This window comes from Euleptes europaea, chromosome 4 (assembly GCF_029931775.1).
Source record: "Euleptes europaea isolate rEulEur1 chromosome 4, rEulEur1.hap1, whole genome shotgun sequence".
Classification (NCBI taxonomy): domain Eukaryota; kingdom Metazoa; phylum Chordata; class Lepidosauria; order Squamata; family Sphaerodactylidae; genus Euleptes; species Euleptes europaea.
In genome coordinates, this window is record NC_079315.1 from 51,261,762 (window position 1) to 51,284,895 (window position 23,134).

At 41.3% G+C, this 23,134-nt stretch overlaps 1 protein-coding gene across 2 annotated transcripts in view; it reads left to right on the plus strand.

Moving 5' to 3' along the window:
* Nucleotides 1-23,134, plus strand: part of RORB (RAR related orphan receptor B) — a 163,338-nt gene that overhangs the window by 105,604 nt on the left and 34,600 nt on the right. Inside the window, exons 2-4 of one of the 2 annotated variants that reach the window (XM_056848054.1) lie at nucleotides 3,738-3,823; nucleotides 7,256-7,397; nucleotides 17,572-17,973. In XM_056848054.1, coding sequence (XP_056704032.1) covers nucleotides 3,738-3,823; nucleotides 7,256-7,397; nucleotides 17,572-17,973 — 630 coding nt within the window. Of the gene's footprint in view, nucleotides 1-3,513; nucleotides 3,824-7,255; nucleotides 7,398-17,571; nucleotides 17,974-23,134 lie in introns of those variants that run through there. The other variant, XM_056848055.1, reaches the window with a different exon arrangement.

Genomic DNA, 23,134 nt, shown 5'->3' on the forward strand with positions numbered 1-23,134 from the left:
TTTCCTCAAGAGTCAGACTAAACTATTACAGGTCTGTTCATCAACAGAGACCGGCCTAAAACCAGGTACTCTGTCCTCTCCCAGAGACAGGGCTAATACCCCTTTGCATTCTTTTCCAGGCACAGCTATGTTCAATATTTTCTGCTTTATACATGAGGCAGACCTGAGAATCTCAGTGGTTGTACTGTCCAGTGCATTCAATCATCCAAGGTAACTGGATGTTAGAGAAGCATTCAGATAGGCTCAGACACTAACAGTTGATTGACTGTTACGCCTTTTAGGGAAATGATGGACTTATATCCATCACAGAAGCTGAACAGGAGAATTAAGAGAGTCAGATCCCTTCAGGAAGCTATTTTAAACCATGTAAATTGAAGCCCAGATATTATACATACATCAGGTTAGAAAGGTAGCACCAGACAACCATACATACTTTGTTTGCAGTCATAGACCATCAACAAAAGGTAGCACCAATGATGTTGGCATAGTTAACAACCCAAAGTTAAGAAAGCCATAACAGGCAAGAAGACTTCCTTCAAAAAGTGGGAGGTTTACCTGGATGTGGTGAACAGAAACAAGGTGAACAAAAATAATTTGATCAGAAAATTGTTAAATACATTAAAACAAACAATATACATTTCTGCAAATACAAGGAGTTGGACAACTGGATGACAAAAGAGTGAAAGGATTGCTTCAGAAGACAGGGAAGTGGCAGATAAATGGACTGAATTATTTGTATCTGTTTTATCATAAAATGTGTGGTGGATACCTGTGTTGGAGCTGCTGTTTTCAGGAAGGGTGTCAAACAACTGTAATAAAAGATAAAATTCTAGTATTAATAGGCAAATTAAAAACTAATATATTTGATTCCAGAGGGCATTTACCCAAGGGTTTGCAAAAAAGTCAAATGTGAAATTGTTGATATTCTAACCAATATGTATATCTTCTTGCTAAAACTGACCTCCATACTGGAGGACTGGAAATAGCAAATGCTACATCAATTTTTTAAAGGGGTCCTGAGGAAATCTGAGAAACTACAGACTAGGTAGCCTAATGTGTTCTCTGCATAAATTAGCAGAAAGTGCTATTAAAGATAAAATAACAAAACATGTAGAAGAACAATGACTGCCGACAGAAAATTATCATGGCATCTGCCTCACCAGCCTTTTTGAATTATTTTGAGAAAGTTAACAAGCACTTGGATAAGGGTGATCTGGTAAACATCATATACTTTTAAAAGCTTTTGACGTGGTCCCTCACCAAAAATGTCTGGGTAAATTTAGCAGTCAAGGTAAGAGGCCCTCAAACTATATTATTCACAGTGGGTAGCCGTGTTAGTCTGTCTGCAGTAGTAGAAAAGAGCAAGAGTCCAGTAGCACCTTCAGATCACTGAAGAAGTGAGCTGTGGCTCACGAAAGCTCATACCCTGCCAGAAAATATTGTTGTTAGTCTTTAAGGTGCTACTGGACTCTTGCTCTTTTCTAAAACTATATTATGTTATCCATCATTTTGCTGCCTCAAGCAGCACACTGTGCAGGCTCAAAAAGATCTGTCCTTAGAGCTCTTGCAGAGCCAACTACTTGAGAGAAATTCTTCCATAGCCCTCCCCCCTTTATTGCCTCGCCAGAAAGATTTAAATTTCACAGATGCCCATCCTGATAACCTTTACAACCTAAGGATTCCATGAGTGATTTCAGTACCTGGAAACATTGGTTGTTTGGGAATCTGGGAGGGAATCACAAAAGAAAGGGAGAGGGAGCGAGATCATCAGGAAGGGTGAACCTGATGATCTCTCTCTCTCACACACACACACACAAGGCAGGCTAGAGACTGTCTCTCCCAGTACTGAGAAAAATCCATAAATGAAGATTCTCTTGTGATGGCAAGCTACCTGACTCTAGCTCAGTTTGATGGAAAGAGTCCACATTAGTTTCCCATAAATCTCCCCTTCCCAGTGGCTTGACTTGATGCTAGCAGTGGCAGGCAAAGGGAATGAGGCAAATGCTGAGGATCAGTAGATAGTTGGCCCTAATAAAAGGTATCTAAAACCCATAGAACATAAAATTCCCATTAAAAGAAACATAAGGAAATGGAGACCAATGTGCAGGCACATCTTACAAAGATATATTACTATTAGGTAGTATTAAAAAGAAAATAAATAAAAGGCTTGAGTGTACAAGGGTGGAATACTGCTTTCCATGTGTGGGGGGGAAGGGGGCACTGCATATCAAGAGAGCCAGACACAAAAGCAAAGAGCAGAGGCAAATGGCCATGGCAAAAAAATAAATGGCGGAGGGGGGGGAAGAAAGAAAAAGATACCAGTTGCTACAAGAATGTGGGAAGAGCAGTGATCATATCTGTGCCTTCTTAAAGCAATATATTGCTACCAGGCAAGTGTTGTTGTTGCTAATTGATATTTCACAATGTGTCGATGTAGAGGATGAAAATTCCTTATTACCAAGTTGAGGAAAAAGATAGCACAGGTCAGAGATGTCCCCCAGTCACAGTTCATACAGCAGAAAGTGGGCAGGAAGTGGGATGAACGAACAAAACCGCAGGAAACATTACACATGGGAACAAATGCAACTCAACATTGGTTGTTAGAAAATGATAGAGGTAAAAATGATCACAAAAGAGCCCCCCCCCCCCAAAAAAAAAAATGCAGGGAAAATCCAGGGAATATGCAAGGTAAAAACTAATAGCTAAAAAGAACAAGTGGGAGCCAGGGGATAAAGCATAGTAGTTTTGGCGAAAAGTGATGCAATAATGGCGTGCAGAAATGCCCTATGTCTTGTGTTCTTTTCCTAGGATGGCTTATTATCTTGACTGTAAAATTATGGAATTTAAAATTCCCTTCCTGTGTACACAATGGTTCCTGATCTATAAGCTTCTTCAGCATCTTTGATGAATAATATGTTGGGCTGATGTTATTCGTTCATCCCACTTTAAAATGTTATTAAAGTCCTTGTTTACAAAGTTTACCATCTTAGTTTGTGTGCTTGGAAAAATCAAAAGTCTGAAGAAAATGCTGGTTTTCAGGCAGTTTGCTCTGACCTGGTTGTTTTTGATTTTTTCTATCAGAGAATAATTTCACACAAACACCTTGCCATGCAACAACATGGTAAACCGCTTGGGGTAGGGTGGGAGAGGAAACTAATGGAATCTCCCTAGTTTCCTAAGTGCAAACAGTCTTGCTACTGAATACAGAAAATCTGCACAAGCTCATAAACAGTTTATGCTTTATTATAAGCTGGTTATATGATGCTTTGTGGAAACTGTAGAAAATGAATATTTGAATTGTTGATCTTTTGATAAAAATTGCATCACATCAAGTGCAAATGATAGGACATGTTATTATACAATACAATATTCAAGGGTGTGGAAGAATCATAATCACTGTTTGTAAGATTATTGGAGGGGTGGTGAGACTAATTAGCAGAGAAAGAGAATAGATGGCTGTAGGTCATAATTAACAAAAACAAGAAGTCATATTTAATGGCAGAGTAAGTAATTTTAGGGCAAACTATGTGCAGCAGCATCACCAGCAAATAAGAGTAGCATAGTGCAAACAAACTGCATAAAGTGTTTGAGGATATACAGCAAAGCAGAGGGCAATTTCACAGTTGCTTGTGGTGTCTGGTAGGAAACCTTCTTGTCCATCAGCTCCTTCCATGATGCAAAATTGAAAGAGAAAATTGCATTGTCAAGCGTGCACTAACTCTTTGTTTCTTTTTCAGCACAAATTGAAGTGATACCGTGCAAAATTTGTGGTGACAAGTCCTCTGGAATACACTATGGAGTCATCACATGTGAAGGCTGCAAGGTATGAGATTTGTGTGTATTATCCTTGTTTTCTATGCCAGCTTCCAGCACTTCTGTGTATGTGTTTTTCTATCATTGCAAACAGAGAGAGTAGAACAAATTATAGTTGGCAAATTTAGTGTCAGTTGAATAGTGTGGCTTTCCAGGCTTGGCAAATTGTACAAGGTATACAAGGTGTATTCCTGACTCCACAATCAAATTATTTTATAAAAGGCAAATTAACCCAGGGCACATTTAACGAAGAAAATAATTTCAAAACGTATTTTTTAAAACGATTTACTTCATTTATATTCTGTCTTTCTCTCCAAAGGTAACCCAAAGTAGCTTATATTATTCTCCTCTCCTCTATTTTATCCTTATGCATTCTATTCTTTGGACATTTTCTAATAGCCAGGATTATCTAAAAATTAATTCTTTCACCAGAAATGCTCCCCATGTGTAAAAATTATTGTGGTTAAGATTATATTTGTGATGATACGGGGAATGATCATATAGTTTATGGTATCAAATTGATTTCAGTGCGAGCCTTAAGACCCTAAACTAGCAAAAAGGAAAGACATTTTTTTAAATTAAGTGATCTGAGCCAAAAATCCTATTTATCCATCTGCTTCCCAAACTCCAGGCCATATTAACTTGTGCTTGCTTATTTATTTGTTTGTTTGTTTAAGTAGAGGACCGTGAGATGTGATGCTTACATGTCATACTACTACCAGGTAAATCCCCAAGTTTTAAATGTTGGTCAAAATTAAATTAATTTTAATAAACCGAACAACCTTCACAGAATTAGTTGGACAAGCCCTAACTGCTCCTCATTATTCTGTGGCACTTCTGCTACTTAGGGGAAGCTTTGGGAAATTACTGTTTTCTGTTGCCTCTCTTCTTCAGGTGGCTGCTTCTTGTCACAAAGCCTTCACCTCAGTATTAGTACCAAGCTCACAAGTTAGTGAGGCTGCCGTGCCTCTAGGGAATCAAGGGAATCTACCACCCAAATCTTTGGCTTGTATACAAGGAGATGTTGTTTTGAATTTTCTTGATACTGTACAGTGGCATCTTGAGCAGAGTTAAGTCCATTGAAGTCAATGGACTTAATGGAGGGTGGAACTCTGCTTAGGATGGCACTGTTGGTGCCTTAGGATGATTTCCAGTGATGGGCAACCATTTCATACTCAACAAGAAACCACTCATAATTTTTGTAAACATCACAGCTGAACACTTGAAAATGCTTGATGGGCATTTGTGATTGTTTGAGGGGACACTCTCAAAATGCATATACACACGGATTTCTGAAGCAGCATTATGAAATTTATGTTTTTCCTGTTTTCAGTTTGGGGATAGTTTCATTATTGAAATCCAAAGAAGACCTACTGTACTTGAGCTGGAAAAATCCACATCTCTTTATGATGGTCACAGCAATGGATTAGTCTGATTGATCTGATCATTTAAAACCTGGTAAGAACAATCAGAACAAGTGTTGCTTTCAGCAGAAACGGAATTCTTCCTTGTCTCTGTGCATCCAGTCTATCCAGCACTGCTCTGAGGCTGAGTCCTGATTAGATGTGATTAACATTAATGGTCACCCTTGTGTGTGCCTGTGAGCAGATGATCCCCCTTCAGCTCTGCTGCATGTAGACAGCTCATGGAGATAAGGAGAAGTGCTTCCACTTCAAGCAGGTTTATCCCTATTGTTTCTGAGCCACTTTTAAAGTATCAAATCAATTAGCCTAATCCCTTTTGCTGTAACCGCTCTGTAGTGTATGTGAGGGGAGAGTTGCCATCTTCCATTGCAGCATCATAGCAGGAAATATTTGAAGGTCTCCTTCAGCAATCTCAGACATATATAGTTTTTACTGTATACCTTAGGGTGCACGCCACGATAATTGCTAGTATTATTTGATCTGCACAACTAGAAAATGATTACTTTACTCTCTTACACAAACATACATTGTCCTCAAATATAATGTTATTGGTTCTTGTAGGTTATTCAGGCTGTGTAACCGTGGTCTTGGAATTTTCTTTCCTGACGTTTCGCCAGCCACTGTGGCAGGCATCTTCAGAGGAGTAACACTGAAGGACAGTGAGACACGTCAGGAAAGAAAATTCCAAGACCACGGTTACACAGCCCGGATAACCTACAAGAACCAATGAACTCTGACCGTGAAAGCCTTCGACAATATTATAATGTTTTTTTTTACATCCTTGATTCAAATGAATCTCTTTAGTTCCCAAGGTAAGAGGTATGATAAAATCTCACAGGGAAAGCCTTGATTTCCCAATGTTTACAAAGTCCTGCAGATGCCTACCATCACTGGCAGGAATTCACAATCCATCTAAGGTAAAAAAAAAAAAAAACGTAAATCCAAGAGTAATATAAATCTGTTCAATCCAAAAATGTATTACATCATCTAAATATCTCTTTAAATTTCATACCACTCAACATTTACTATTTGGAATTAGGATTTGAAAACTTCCCCAGTGGTAAATGAACCACCATACTTTTTTCTTTCTAAATCCTTTCCTCTGACAACACTTCCCATATATTTGTTATTTTAACCTGCTTAATAACCACATATTGCCTCACAAAAATATAAAATATAAATTACAATTAACATTCAATAAAAATGATGCCTGAGGAGAGGATTCTAAGGGAGGGGGGTGTTTTCTGTCCTCTTATGGTTTAAAAGCAACGTATACACAGATAACTAAGGTACAGATATTTGCTAACATGGGAAAAATTAATGATGTCTAAACTGTTTCAGTGCTGGAATGTTCTATGCCTATTGTGGCTAATCCCTAAAAAAAACCTTGCCAAGTCTGTCTACAAGCCATACTTTTGTCCTGAAACGTAGGCTATATGGAGGCTCACTGTGGTTCCTCAGTGATTAGTTCAAGTCACTTCTATACTTGCAGAGTGGTATTCTAATCCTTATTATCATTGAAATGAATAGGTTCAGATTGGAGTAACTCCCTTTAGAATTGCACTGTAAGAGTTGCAGTGATGAATACTGGCATGTAACAGATTCTGGGGCTCAACCCTGACAAACTAAATTTATACTCTGCCCTCTCCAAGTATTTTTGGTGACATACATACCAGATTTTTCCTAACCATGACCCTGTGATGTAGGTTGGGCAGAAAATGCATGAATGGGTCAGGGTCAGCTAATGACCATCATATGAATGGGGATTTGGACCCAAGTCTCACTTTAACCACAATAGCTCTCCAATCTGAACAACCTAGCATATGGAAAGATCCTTATTTCAATACACAACACTGTATGAAGATGTTCATTATTTTTGTGGCTTTATTTGTTCATGGCAAAAACAAACTGCATTTCACTGCAAGCCATTTTCATATGTTTATGGTGTTACGGTTCCCCACTGTATGCAGTGATCTAGCGTTGTTTCTCTGTCTCTCTCTCTTTCTTTCTCTCACTAGGGATTCTTTAGGAGGAGTCAACAGAACAATGCCTCATATTCCTGCCCAAGGCAGAGAAACTGTTTAATTGACAGAACCAACAGAAATCGTTGCCAACACTGCCGACTGCAGAAGTGTCTTGCCCTAGGAATGTCTAGAGATGGTAAAGAGCCTTCTTCCTGCTTCACAGATCAATCCTTTGAAACTGTTCTCCTCTGCTCTCTGCTTTTACCCCCAACAGATTTCCGGAGAGGAAGAAAGGCAGTTTGCTGCTCTGTAACATAGATTGTTGCTGTTTCCAAAACCTGAGGTATTTTAATAGGGTGTATGGTGTGCAAGCGGAGAGGAAAATAATAATGAATGAGGAGGCAGCATGAGAATGATAAATCGGTTCTAAGCATGGTAACTTGTTACTGATCTGGATTGGGGAGAGAAGAGATAAAAAGAGTAGTAGGCCTCTATCCTATACAACCATAACATGAGATGGGAGCAGCATGTGTACAACTTGAGGCAATTTAAAAATCGACTGCTGCCGGTCACCCAGTGGGAAGGGAAACCGCTTTCAAATTTAAAATCCATTTAAAGCATGCTTGTTCAGTGGGCTGATCAGCTACCATAAAAAAACTTTTTAAAAAATATGCTCTGTGCGTAGGACTGTATCTGTTGTAATTACACTTGTTCCAAAGAATAAGTCATAACTGAGACACAACATCTCTGACCGGTCCAATTGGGGATTAAAAGTATCATATGTACATTTTTGAATGATAAATCTTCTTCAAGTATAGCTTTTCAAAAAAAAATGAAAACCAATCTCACACAGAATAAGGGCTACTATTTAAACAAAGACCATGTTTGTAGTTAAATTATAAAGAAGCCTAATTCAGGCATCTCATTTTTCAAGAAAGACAGTAGGGAATGCATAGGATGCTGCAAATAGAAATATAATAAAAAAGAGCATTTCTTCCTCTTTAATAAGCTTAACTTCCCTTTTAAAATACCAAGGTTTCATGGATTGTGCCCAAGCTGTCATGTTATTCATTTCTTTGTCAGTGTGTGTGTGTAAAGTGCTGTCCAGTTTCAGCTGACTTTTGGCAACCCAGTAGGGCTTTCAGCATTAGAGACTAACAGAGGTGGTTTGCCATTGCCTGGCTCCATGCCATGACCCCGGTGTTCCTTGTGGTCTCCCATCCAAGTTCTAGCCAGGACTGACCCTGCTTAGCTTCTGAGATCTGACAAGGTCAGGCAGAAATAGAGTGGATTCACTATTGCCCCATTTCATGTGTTCTGAATGTTACTATAGCTCTAACTACAAGACCCTCTTAGAAACTTCATTGTAAAATGACATGATTTTATATGGAGGTCAAAATAATATAAGAAGGTTTATATTTAAGTTTAGGTTAGAATTTTAAGTGTTTGTATGCAATATTTTACCACACAAATAGTTTTGGTATGGTAATTCACTGACACAAGATGCTAGTTAGTCTAAGGAACGAGAATAAGGTTTGTCTTTAAAAAAATAAATGGAAATTAACATTCAGTAGTCCTCCCTTTCAAGTCCTTCCCACCCCACCCCCCAAAAGGTACTGAAATAGTCTTGAAAGTACTGCCATTAAAGGAGGATCTCCCAACTGCCCTGGAAGGTTTTGAAGCAGCACCACAAAGGTGTTTGGATATGGTGTCAGTGCTGTGTCCTTGACCTGTCCAAAAGTTCTCAAAAAGTTTGAAACCCTTTATCATAGATTTCTCATATTTGGCAGCAACTCTCCATGAAGGCAGCAACTCTCCATGATGGTGTCAGTCCTTTATAGTTTAGCCATTCAAATAGAGACAATGAAATGAAAAATTCAGAGGGAGTTTGGAACAGTCTATGTTGGAATTCTTTTTAGCCCAAAGGGATTGTGTAACACTCCTACCTCAGTTGTTTATCAGACCTGTTTCTCTCACAGAGATGCAAACTGCTAATGGACAGCAACAGGAGAGGCCAATTAATGAATATCTAAAGACAAGAAGCAAGTGGTTTCCCCTTCTCTGAAGCTCTGATTTTAAAAACAATCTTCTATCTTATAAAACCCACTGGCTTGGATTCAACAGAGTGTTTCTTCAGACAGAAGGATTTCTGTCCACAGAGCACAACTTTATTACCTCTCTCCTCCCATTGCAGCAACAGACAAGAGGTGAAAAAGGGTGTACTTCATAGATGCAAATTATTCTGTCTGTGGAAATACTCTGTAGGCTCCAACCTATTCATTTTATGATATGTAAGTTTTTACTGGGAATTGTATTGTTCAGGTTTGTTATTATTAGATGCCTTGAGTACTCTTGAACAAAAAGAGTACAATATTTTACCACACAAATAAATTTACGTTAAAAAAGGTCCATCTTATAGATGGTCCTTAACTCTACAGTAATGTAGACAAATTTGATGTTTGTTTTTTTTTAGACATCACATAAATGGTGGTGTAAGATGCAAACTCCCTTTCCTGTTCTATCAGTCTTCCTGCCCCTTGGAACAAAGAGAGTCTAACCAGGTTCTATTTATATGGCAACAGGATTATAGCTACCAAATCATAAATATTAATCTTGCTACAATTTCCTTAAGCACTTCTGTTTATTACCCCGTTATTTATATATACCTATTACATGTATATATCGTTGCCTATATACGAAAACAATATTACATTATTTAGCTGGAAAGTTCTACATTGCCTTGACCTAGCATACTGTATGGAATACCTTCTCTAGTGTGAAACACCATGAATATTGAACTGTCTCATGTTCTATCAAGCCAAGAAGTTGACTAAGTATGTCATGAGCAATGTCCAAGATTGTCTTCTGCTGTGGTACTCCTAAAAACTTTTAGAAGAAATAATAACAACATTTCTATCCAGCAAATCTTTGTCTAATATGGCAGTTAGTGTAGGAGTTAAATGGCTGTTTTGGCATTGCACTGAATTTCAGTTTCTGCTCTGGCCCTGCATTCCAATCAAACCCTTTTCAAATGACATTCCAGGAAAAATCAATTTACAGAGAGTGGGAAAGCAGCCGTGTTGCAGAAATCTCCACCACCTCTACCCCAGACTTTCAAACCTTCCTGCAAGGTCCTGTGAACATATACATGACACAGGATGAGAGCCCTAGCATGCAAGAATTATCCACACCTATCAATACATCTATGTACATCAGGGTGGAGCTTGTCACCATGATGCCATACCATCCCAACTTGTATTCATTGTCCACAACAAGTCAGGTGAATGGCCCTTGTTTTATTTCAATCCAAGTTTTAAAAAATAGGAATACATGTGAACCAGACCTGACTCCTTTGTATGGCAGGAGACAAGGCAGCCGAGGCTGTTCCTGCCCCATTGCTCTGCTATCTGTTTTCTCCCAAGCCTTGTTCTCCCTGTCTGAGGATGGTGGGGAAATGTTCAATGTCTAAGGCAATCCTAAAGATGAGAAATAACTCAGCATGTTATCCCCATAAAATTTACCTAACATTATCATATCATGTACAATATGAGCCTGACTACAACTTTTGTTAAGCTTGTTTTTCATTATCCTAGACATTTAAAGGAGCCTTTTTGGTTGTTACATTTCACCACACTGTGACAAGTTGGGCTGGCAGGAGAAGGCATTAAAAAAATTGGCAAGAAAACCTCCACTAAGTCCAGCATCATTGTCCTCACAATGGTACTGTTTACTGATTTTGGTATTAACTGAAGACTACTACCCACACCACACTTCCCTATCATATGACCAAGCACATCTGTGAAAGAAGCCAAAGAATTTTTTCGTTACTGATTGGCCAGAGCCTGATACCACTAAAGTTAGCCACCCCTGAGTTAAATCATGATGGTGCTCCCAAGGTACCCTCTCTCTCCCTTCTCCCTCCGAATAGGGTTGCCAGCTCCAGGTTGGGAAATACCGGGAGATTTTGGGGTGGAGCCTGAGGAGGGCAGGGTTTGGAGAGGGAAGAGACTTCAATGCTATAGAGTCCAATTGCCAAAGTGGCCATTTTCTCCAGGGGAACTGATCTCTATTAGCTGAAGATCAGTTGTGATAGTGGGAAAGCTCCAGCCACCATCTGGAGGTTTGCAACTCTGCCACCGAACGTTCCAAGGGCCCTGATCAGCTGCTGCTGGCTTTTTCTCCAGACCATCAGGGCACAAAGGGGATGGGGCAGACATAAAAATGGGGGCAGATGGGCTCTGTTTGTCTCACACATGTATGGGCAGAAGGTGTTATATCCAGTCCTTGCAATATGCACAATTGCCATTTTATCTGAAAGTGGCAATATGTGTATTTTGAGCCTTGCACAAGTGTTATTCTATGCATGCTGCCCCTTTCAGACAAAATTATAATCATGGGTATCATGAGGATTATGTAACATGTATTTTCCGTATGCATGTTAAAACATGTTAAAGGGGCTAAAACAGGGGTGGGGAATGTCTGGCCCTTCGTGGGTCCTGGCAGATCCCTAGCTCAGAAGGATCTAAGACTGGTGATCCGCCCCCCTCCCGCGGACAGGAATAGTCTCTATTCAAGGCGGATGTGAGTTTGTTTTACTGAGAAAAGGAATCTTGTTCCCCCTTTCAGAAGAGTCATTAAATATGGAGCTACTAGGACTGCCCAAGAAACTGTATTAACCCTTTCCCACCTGGGCTGTGGAGAAACGTATTCCCTCACTACAAGAGGGCTGGGGATGGAAGTGGTGACAATGGACAAAGGGGACAGGGCCAGAATGTATTGGGGGGGGGGGAGTTCTTAGCCAGTGTGTCCTCAGTTCATCCCTACAGGCGGAGGTAGCAGGAGCCGTCTGTAGAATCTGACCCTGACCATGTGGAGCAGGAGCAACTCCGGCGTGTGGCGCTTGGGGCTTGGCCGGCTAATTTTTAAGTTGATAATTTTGTATGGCCCACGAATGATGTTATAAATATCCAAATGGCCCTTGGCAGAAAAAGGGTTCCCCATCCCTGGGATAAAACCTAGTATTAATATGGTTTTTAAATTTTCTGTGGTTCGAAGGAGAAAAACATAGGAACAAGATAAATCACACTGTGATTGGGCACAGTATCTTATAGCTACTCCTGTTTATTGCAGGGGCCTCCTGCTGCCTTTATAGGGGGGATATCCTCATGTGGATGCAATCTTAATGTCCTTTTAGTGTTGCCAAAATGGCATGATGCTTTATTAACAAGAAGAGTGAAGCTGGTATTACCTGAAACTAGAAAGAGCTGCTGGTCAATCTGGCCTCTTCTCTTTCAAACACCACAGAATGCTAGCACACATCAAATACAGCAATATCACTGTGAAACCATTACTCTTGCTTTACCTCTTGCAAATGACAGGGATGTGGCTTTGCATTATCACATCAGCTTATTCCAACAGAGTCACAATTTTCTCCCTTTTTAGGAGGGATGAACACATTTGGCACTTTAAGATTATATGTTGAAAATGTATGACTGGAAAGTAATCCATGAATGTTGCTTTTTTGGAGGAAATGGCATTCCTATAGAGCATTTACCTTCAAGACTGTTATTTTCCTCTAGGCCTTAACTCTAACCTGTAACATTATTTTTTTTAAAAAATAAGTATGTGAAGATAACAGCCCTGTTGACAGGTTGTGATAATAGGGCTTTAGGGCTTGTTATCTTCAGAAGGTACTAATCCTGTTAGTGCACAGATTAAAGGTTTGGAAAATTGATAAATCACACAGGATATAAATCTGAAGGCTGTACATTTTTATAGAGCTCTGGTTTGCTGTTTGGTCAACATGTAGAGATGAAAAAAAAAAGAAAAAGAAATGGCAGGCCTGCTCATTATTCACAGCAGGGTTCTGTCTGCCTAACACATTTTCTTGGAAGGATATCTATTGATTTCAGTTGAACTTACTTTTGTGCAAGGGATTGTAGTTAGGATCACAACTAGACCCTAAGGCTTTGTCTGTCAAAAATACAGCAGCTTGCTCACTGCAAATGTAAGACAACAGCATGTTATCCTTTTACGATGACAACATAACAAGTTCTGACTGTCCCGATTTACCAGAGACTATCCTTATTTTCTGAAACCTGTAAATCAATGACTGATTTGTTTGTCCCTATTTTTGAGTTCTGGGCTGCCTTGTTAAAATTTTGTTAGTGTGGCATGCCAGAATTTTCATTTCTTTAGGATTTAACTTTTTCCCAAATGATTCTAAAATTTAAATCTCTCAGTGGGGGAATAGATGGGTTTTGTCTCTAGAAACAAATATTTAATAAGTGCAAGTATCATAGAGATTCTATTAAGTAATATCTTGGACATTTGTTATGGAGTGACAAAGAGTGCAAGGAACAGGCCAAACACCCTTAAGCCCCTTCAGATGAATATCACATATTTAATTTATATCTAATTCTGAACAGTTAAAAGAGTATGCTTTAATAGATCTACTAAATGGAGGTAGGGACAGATAGGGTGGATTTCTCTACAAACATGCAGAAAGGCCTAAATTTGCAGACAAATCTTAAATCTTTTTTTAAAAAAAACCTTCCCAAATTATAGAAACAATGCCTGTAGCTTTAAGAAAAGAATGCCCACTGAGCTCTCAGTCACCATTTTGGAGGTTGCTAGCCAGCCATAACAATATAGCTGAGCCTTCCGAGCCTTAGTTTCTGTAAAGCAAAGCCGTGGGAGAGAGCTGAGGTAGACTTGAATGCCAAAAAAGCCATGGAAAGAGTTCTGTCTCCCTCCTGTCATGTTCCCTGATGGAGGAGGACTCACCAGAGACAGACCAAGCAGCAGTGACCAGAGACTTAATACTCACACGACCTGGCCAAATCCAGCAGCTACCATGCAACTGGGCTCAAATTGGCGGTAGTCCCCATGCAACTAGATATCGCCTGGTGGTGGCAACTGTGACACTTAGCTCAGTCCAGTGCTGCCACCAGCCACCACACAACTAGGCCTAGCCTGATGCCACTGCCAGTCACCACACAACTAGGCCCAGTCTGTCAGTGGAAGCCAATGCACAACTCAGTCAGACTTTCCCAGGAAGAGGTTCTTAGGGGGAGGGAAACATGGAAAGCTGAAGAAAGAGGAGCAGATAAAGGTAGGTTGGCTAGTGAGTGGGAAGAAGAGAAGGAAACGGGAAAGGGGGAGTAGGGCTGTCGATTCGGTTCGGCCCGAACTGAAAAACAGCCGAATTTCTCCTGATTCGGTGGTTTTTAGTTCAGGACGAACCGAACTCAAAAATGGCGGGCAACCGGGGAGCCGATTCAGCGAGTTCGGGAGTTCACGAATAAATCCGGCCAATTCGGGGCTGTCAGTAAGCAGCATAACCGTCAGTAAGCAGCATTCTCCTCCCCCGGCCAATCGGTAGCCAAGCTGGGTCTTCTTCTGGTCAATCAGTCAGGATTGAGTACTGGAGGAATCAGCTGATGTGCATCCCGGCTGGGGAGAGAGAGAGGGAAATCCTTGTGTGTGTGTGGGGGTGCTTGTGCACATTCGCTCCTTTCTGTGGCTGCAGGGGGTGTATTTTTTGGGGTACAGACCCCAAACTTTCAGCAGAGATTCAGACAAGCCTTCTTAAGAGACCACCCAAGTTTTGTAAACATTGGGTCAGGGGGTCCCAAGATATGGGCTTCCCCCTTTTTTCTTTCCATGGCTGCAGGGGGCGCATTTTTTGGGGTACAGACCCCAAACTTTGAGTGGAGCTTCAGATGAGCCTTCTTAAGATACCCCCCAAGTTTTGTAAACATTGGGTCAGGGGGTCTCGAGATATGGGCTCCACCCCTTTTCCCTCCCCCCTTTTCCATTTCCGTGGCTGCAGGGGGCACTTTTCGGGGGATACAGCCCCCAAACTTTCAACATAGCTTCAGACGATCCTTCTTAAGATACCACCCAAGTTTTGTAAAGATGGTTTCAGTGGGGGCAGAAATATCGGCTCCCCCCTTTTCTCTTTCCGTGGCTGCAGGGGGCGCATTTTTGGGGGTGCAGATCCCAAACTTTGAGCGGAGCTTCAGACAAGCCTTCTTAAGAGACCACCCAAGTTTTGTAAACAATGGGTCAGGGGGTCCTGAGATATGGGCTTTCCCCTTTCCCCTTTTCCCTATTGGGATGAATGGATCAGCCGATCCTGTATGCATCTCCAGAGCAAAACGTCCCGTGCCTAAATGGAATCGTCTTGGATTACCCAGTCCTCCCCAGCCCCTCCTGCTGGAACAGAAGACAGCCACAGTAAGACCCCTTTGGGGGCTTTAATCTATACTTTTTCTCCTGTGTGTGTGTGGGGGGGGAAGCAGAGTCTGTGTGTGTGGGGGGAGGGAGCAGTTTCTGTGGGTGGGGGGGAAGCCAAAGGGGGCTTTTGCCGGTTCTGCCTGGGGTGTGTGTTCCCCCTCGAGTCTCTCTCTCCCTGGTTTGAGGGGGGGTTTCAGTTGTGTGTCTTAAGATCGGTTAGGTCTATTTGGATGCTTGCTCAAAACTGGTTTTCAAATGGTGACTTAAAGAATGCATTTGCCTGGTCCCCATGCAAAAGGGGAAATTCCACCCCTCCTGCTCATTATGCAAGCTAGCTGCCTCTGTCCCTTTCCATGGTTTGCAAACTCCCAGGTGTCAGGTGTTGCTTTGCACAGTTGCAAAGGTGTTGCTTTACAAGGTTGTGTTGCTTTGCAGTCGTGTTGCTTTGCAGTTGTGTTGCTTTGCAAACTTCTCAGCTGTTTGTCGGGGCTGGGAGCTTTGTGCGTGGACCGCAAGCTCTGCTCAGAGATGCACATTAAGGGTGGGGGGACCCCTTTCGGGGCCCATATCTCAGCCCCCCCTGACCCAATCTTTACAAAACTTGGGGGGGTCTTTCAAGAAACGTCCTTTGAAGCTCCGCTGAAAGTTTGGGACCTCTACCCCCAAAAATGCCCCCCCAGAGCCGCGGAAAGGCGCAGTTGTATTTTTAATGGCTTTATTCGGCCGAATTTTTTTTCCTGAACTTTGAATTCCCGCTGAATTGCACGGACCCAAAGCGGGGGAGTTAAGACTTCGGCATATCCCGAATCTAAACGGGCCGAATTCAGCCGAATCTGAACTATACCGAATTTTTTTAAATTCAACAGCCCTAAGGGGGAGATGTTATGAGGTCTCCTAGGGAAAAGAGAGAGGAAACAGTAGGGAGGGGAGAAGAAAAAAAATGAGATGCCCCTTGCAAGTGCTTGTGGATCTCCTGCATATATTTATCTAATTCCCAACTCATCCTCACAATGTGGATCAAAAAATCTGCACAATGAGGCCACATGGTCCAGTTAAGTGTTTACAGAAAAACATAAGTTTTAGAGGTTGCTGGATATAAAATAAAACCAAGATATTAAAAGTACATGGGAGGGGTAATAGAGCAAAAGGAGGGAGATGGAGATCAGAGTGGGGGAAGGTAATTCTTCTCCCCTGCAAAACCTTGTGGGTCCACCACCAGCTTATTTCTAAAATGTAACAAAATCCAAAATATTTGTCTCAACGGCTTACATTAAAAACAATACAGACAATCTATACAATGAAATTGATAAGAATTAAAAAGGAATCTACCATATAGTCAGTAATAAATCATCCCACACAATCCAAGCAGAGTTACCAACTCTGGGTTGGGAAATTCCTGAAGATTTGGGAGTGGAGCCTGGTGAGGGTGGAGTTTGGAGATGAGAGGGAACCCAGCAGGAGTGTGATACCTTTGGGTTTACCCTCCAAAGCTGTCACTGTTTCCAGAAGAGCTGATGGCTGTAGTCTGAAGATCAGATGTAATTCCTTCCTTTTATCCCTTAGAAGCTCCTTGATCAATTGATCTTGAGCAGCATATATCTAGTGTTGGAGGGATATAAGGACTGAAACAAATCTTGCCACTGACAATGTAGCCTTGGGGTCCCTGTCGCTTAGTAAAAAAGACATTATGTCAGTCACAGAGGCATTGGATTTGTATATTAAAAGGGGGGAAATATAGTGCGATCGAAGTTCCTCGAAAACAGATGTAATTCCAGGAGATCTCCAGGCCCCACCTGGAGGTTGGCAATCCTAGGTAGAAGTATTTTTCCAGTATGGAAATAGTGATGGAAACTGCAGGGAATATATATGGAAGGACCATCAATACATTTCAGTTGAGTGTTAGGTTTGCTCAGCCATGTATTCTCTGTCAGTCTTGGGCAGGTCATTTTTTCTGAGCCCCAGTTTCTTTCCCCTACAATAAGAAAATCAACTAGCCTTCTCATGGAATTGTTGAAAGGATGAATGAGCTAATTACTCTGACGTACTCTGCATGTAAAATGTTGCTTATAGAGCTGATTGATAATAAAAGACAACAATTAGTTCTGGCTTTCTTCTTTGACTTGTTTCAGCTGTAAAATTTGGAAGAATGTCTAAAAAGCAGAGGGACAGTCTGTACGCCGAGGTACAGAAGCATCAACAGCGACTGCAGGAGCAACGGCAGCAGCAGAGTGGAGAAGCTGAAGCCCTGGCCCGCGTCTACAGTAACAGCATCAGCAATGGCCTGAACAACCTGAACAATGAAACTGGTGGCACTTATTCCAATGGGCATGTCATTGATCTGCCCAAGTCCGAGGGTTATTACAATGTGGATTCTGCTCAACCCTCTCCAGATCAGTCTGGATTAGACATGACTGGAATCAAGCAGATCAAACAGGAACCTATCTATGACCTCACTTCTGTACCAAACTTGTTTACCTATAGCTCTTGCAACAATGGGCAATTAGCTCCAGGGATAACCATGGCAGAAATAGGTAAGAAAAAGCCTATGTTTGACATTCAGTTTACCTTTTGCAATAATGGCATGTATATATAATTTTATTTCTGTTTCAGCGTATGTGGAGCTGCTAAATTCCACTGGGAAATTACTGGCCCTGGCTGAGTTTGTTGTGGGTTCTGTTAACGGCATTCCAAAATGTTTACATTTCTTGAATAGAACAATTCATGATCTGAGTATAAATCTGGAATGCTAAAGCTACTGATGAATCAATCAAGTCATAATTACTAAATAGGGAGCTTGTATAAAACGAGCTCATTAACAGAAGGGTTTAATGATCTTTTTGACAACTATACACATGCTTGTCAACATAGAGATCTGAAGGTGGATCATTAAGAGAACTAACTGAATGTAATTACAGTGCACAACTGCACTGTGTGATCTTGAATTGATCACTCTGGCTTTATATGAACAAAATTGCTCTCAATCTGGAATAGATGGGGCTCGTGCTGTCTATGTAAATTCTTTGGAGGATATGGATACATACGTTACAGTGCACTTTTTCAGCTGTGATTCAGATAGTAGACAACATGACTTGATTTTCAGTTGCCCCGTATAGTAAGTAATGTCCCATTGTGTTTTTACTAAGATGAAGGTTCTAACTACAACAAGCAGTCAGTCATCAATGGCTTTTTCTTTCAGCCTATGTGTTGACACTCTATGACAAAGTTTATCTTTTTGCTTAACAGACTTACTTTATCCTCTGGCTTTCCAAATCCAGCAATACCATCTGTTTTTCAAGTGAGGACTCAACCAGATGCAGTATGGGAGATCAGGCAATATTAGGATCACCATGTTTTCTTTTTACTACTTAAGAATCCTATGAGACTGTTTTGAAGATTAAGGAAGCAGCACCAGAGTGGTGGTGGTTAACCAGTTCTTCTTCTGTCATTTCCCTGGTGTTAGGGTTGGCAATAGTTGGTAATCTCCTATTACAACTGATCTCCAGCCGATAGAGATCAGTTCACCTGGAGAAAATGGCCACTTTGGCAATTGGACTCAGCCCATTCCTGAGCGGAGGTATTTGGGGATGGCGCAGTGGCTCCTCTTCCTAAGCTGTTTCCCTGACGCTGTTAAACAAAAAAAGCCACGAAATGGCTTTTTTTTGTTTAACTGGGGTTTCTCGCCCCATTGAAAACAGCGAGGCTGCGCCTGCTAAATAGCAGGTGCAGCAATGCTGTTCTGGCCGACGGCACAAGTGGATGAAAGGGGTAGGAAGCCAACTAAGAGGCGGCTCCTCCCCTGGCCCGCCCCTGGAACACCCCCCCTGCGCTGTCGCGGCCTCTCCACGCCATTGCCGGCACCATGGAGAGGCCATGCCGGCGGAGGGGGAAGGTGCAGTCCCATGGCCGCCGGTGGGACTGGCCTCACCGCTAGCGTGAATGTGTGTAATCGCCACCTCCTATCAACTTTCGGCCTGATTCTCAGGAATGGGCTGTATGACACTGAAGTCCCTCCCCTCCCCAAACCCTGCTCTTCTCAGGCTCTGCCCCAAAAACCTCCTGCCAGTGGTGAAGAGGGACCTGGCAACCTTACATGGTGTAAATATATGCTCTGGCTGCAACCATTTCTAGCAGAGATAGGGAAAACAGCTAGAACATTAGTATCTCCCTGCAAAGCTAACTGTAGATTTGGGGAGGGAATTTTTTACCTTGAAAAGGTAGTACAGAGGGGAGTGTTAACTAATCCTTCCCCTATACTATTTTCTTGACCTTTAAAGAAAAAGTGAGATCTCTATCACATATTTTCCATGGCATGTCTAGTTTGGCCTTCAGTGTTTGAAGATCCTAAGACATGGGAATATTACAAGATACTGCCAGCCCTCTTGAAAAACCATGCATACAGAAACATCATTTGGAACAAAGCAAAATCTCAGGCTGCCTTCCTAGATCATGGTGATGGGGAGTGATGGTACGGCCATCCTTACATGGACTGTTCATCAAGAGGCTCCTTTGCCTGGGTCCTTAAATCCACATGATTCTGGGCTGCTGCATGGAAGATGGCCTTTCCTTCCATAGGATCCTCAGAAAGTATATCTCTCTAACCCACCAAACTTATCAAAATACTGGACATTGACAAAGAACGTTATTAAAGAATAATATCTGGGAATGCCCCAACATCAAATAAACAGCAATACTAAAAGCATAGAGAAAATAGATGAACTAATGTGGTAAGCCAATGTGTGCAGATGTTCGCTGCACGAAACAATGCCCAGAAGTCACCACATAGCCACTTCTTTATGGGCAACAGTAAGCACTGAACAATGCATAATGTATATCTTTGGATATGTTTATAAAGCTATATTTTTGTGCAAACAAGGCTACTTTGCACAGAACAGGGCTGAAATCTTCTGATTGTTTTGTTCTGCTGTGCCTGTGGTCAGAACATGAAGCAATTGCTCCATGAATGCAAGAAATACTTCACATTCAGAAACTGTAAAGAGAGAGCTAGTAAACTCAAACACTGCCATCTCTCCAGCACCTCATAAGTGGACCATTGTGCATAGAAGATAAAAAGTCTGACTGAATATATGTTAGAAAAAAAACATTACTCATAGAAAAGTAGTTGTCAGAGAAGTTCCTATACAGTAATTTTCTCCCTGACACCTAGTTCTCTATGAGGAAATAAAAGTCATGGTAGAACCCACATATAGTTTTACCGTCTCAGTGAGAACTAGGGGTGTGCTCACAAAAAATTCGACATTTTTCAAATTCGGGTATAGTGGACTCGAAAATTTTCAGCATTTCTAAAAAAAGCCAAATCCCCATACTGGTATGGGTTTTTGTTTTTTTTTTGCTTTTTTCGGATATAGGACATGTTTCTGCTCCACTGTTGCGGGGTTCTGGAAGGAGCTGTTTTTTAAGGTAGAGGCACCAAATTTGCAGCATAGCTGCTGGTGACTCTTTAGAATAACCCCCAAGTTTAGTAAAGATTTTCATTGGCCCCCAAATGGAGAAAAAATGGGGGGCAATAAAATTGGGGGCCCTGAACCAATCTTTACCAAACTTGGGGGTTCTTCTAAGGAGAGTCACCAGCAGCTATGCAGCCCCCCAGAAAGTTTGCCCATAGGCTATAATGAACCTATGTCAGACTGGAGAATCGCCAAGAGAATCTTACTGCATGCTAAGAAATAGACGTTTGTTTTAATATGTATATGACGTCTAGTTCTGAAGTAAACAGGCATCCTGTGCCTTGAATAACTGTAGAGCAAAGGAAAGTTTAGCAGGTGCTATTTTTTTAAATGGCTTGGGAAGGCACTGGCAAACCACTCCGTAAACAAAGTCTGCCTAGAAAACGTCAGGATGTGACGTCACCCCATGGGTCAGGAATGACCCCGTGCTTGCACAGGGAAACTTTACCTTTTTTATTTTTTTTAAACTTCCTGTTTATTATGGAGAACTTTTTTGTGAACTGAAGGAACCAGAAATTCTCCCAAAATTAAATGGGGGGAAAGTATCTGTGTTATATTCAGTATGATTTAGGATTGCTGTACCTTTACAATGTATACACACTTATATGTCAATTTCAAGTGGAATTAAATTGGTATGCCTGCCTACAGTGTAATATAAGAATTGTTGCGGGAACATTGTGAAATACATAATTGTCTGGTCTCAAAGCTCTTCTTCCCAGAATTTCCTTGGGAGAACCATGAGCCAGCGTGGTGTAGTGGTTAAGAACAGTCATTTGGAGTGGTGTGGTAGACTCTGATCTAGAGAACCAGGTTTGATTCCCTGCTACTCCACATGAGCGGTGGAAGCTAATCTGGTGAACTGGATTTGTTTCCCTACTCCTACACATGAAGCCAGCTGGGTGACCTTGGGCTAGTCACATTCTCTCAGCCCCACCTACCTCACAGGGTATCTGTTGTGGGGAGGGGAAGGGAAAGCAATTGTAAGCCTGTTTGATTCTCCCTTAAGTGGTAGGGAAAGTCAGCATATAAAAACCAACTCTTCTTCTTCTTTCTATATTGGCATTCTATTTAAACATCAGCCATTCACACAGGGTCCATTCCCCTACCTGACCTACCCAATAAAAGAGCAGTCCTAAAAATTGGGTTGACTCGATTTACTATGTATTGCACAGTTACCTAAAAAAAACCCTTTTTTTCTATCTGCCCAAGAGTGCAAACTTAATATTTACTCTGTAAACTTTTAAAATGCACACTTGTAAAATTTTAACCACTTTGGATGAAAGTAGGAAACTCCACAAACATTAAGGTCAAAATGTTTTGGATTTATTTCTAAATGTCTTGCTTAAATACTCTTTTGAATAGATCTCTATTCTGCATACACCTTGTGCCAATGTCCTTTTCTCTTTACCTACAAGTAACCTCTAAGATGCTTTGTATGCCTCTCAACTATAGTTATATGGATCAATGTTGCCATCTAGTGAGTAATTTAACTATTACCATAATCAGAATCCTATATAGAAGCTTCTTCTTCCTCCTCTTCTCTTTTTTTTTTTTTTTTTTTTTTTTGCCATTAAGTCACAGGTTTCAATGCAAGAGACGTTCAGAGGTGGTTTGCCATTGCCTGCCTCTGTGTAGTGACCCTGGAATTCCTTGGTGGTCTCCCATCCAAATTCTAATCAGGGCCAACCCTGCATAGCTTCTGAGATCTTTCAAGAGCGAGCTAGCCTGGTCTATCCAGGTCAGGGCAGAAGCTACTTAGATATTATTTATTTAATGGGCATCTAAAAGTTCCAATCATTATTCATTATTACTTTGGCCATATGTTGTGAGGTTCAGGTGAAAGAGGGGAAAAGTCTTGGCGGAAGAGTGGGATAAAAACACATAAAGTTCAGGCCTAAAGCTCACAACTCATGTGAACCAATTGCAGTGGTTTCTCCCTTTGTCGGTCCCTTTAAATTCCAAATATCTGTCATTTACAGCCTTTCCCCCATCTGTGTGAAAACATCTATCCAAGCCTATCAAAAGTGGAATACAGGAGAATGTCTACTTCAGTGCATCTGAACTGTACAACTGAGAGATGCCTAGAGGAGTTTCTAGTACATTGGTGCACAGCCTGGCTATATTCAAGATTACTTTCACTTGTACAAACTACTGAAAGAATGAAAGGCTTGTCAGCTGCTGCCACTGAATTCACAAAGAGGAATAGAGATAAGTTAGAGGGGAAACG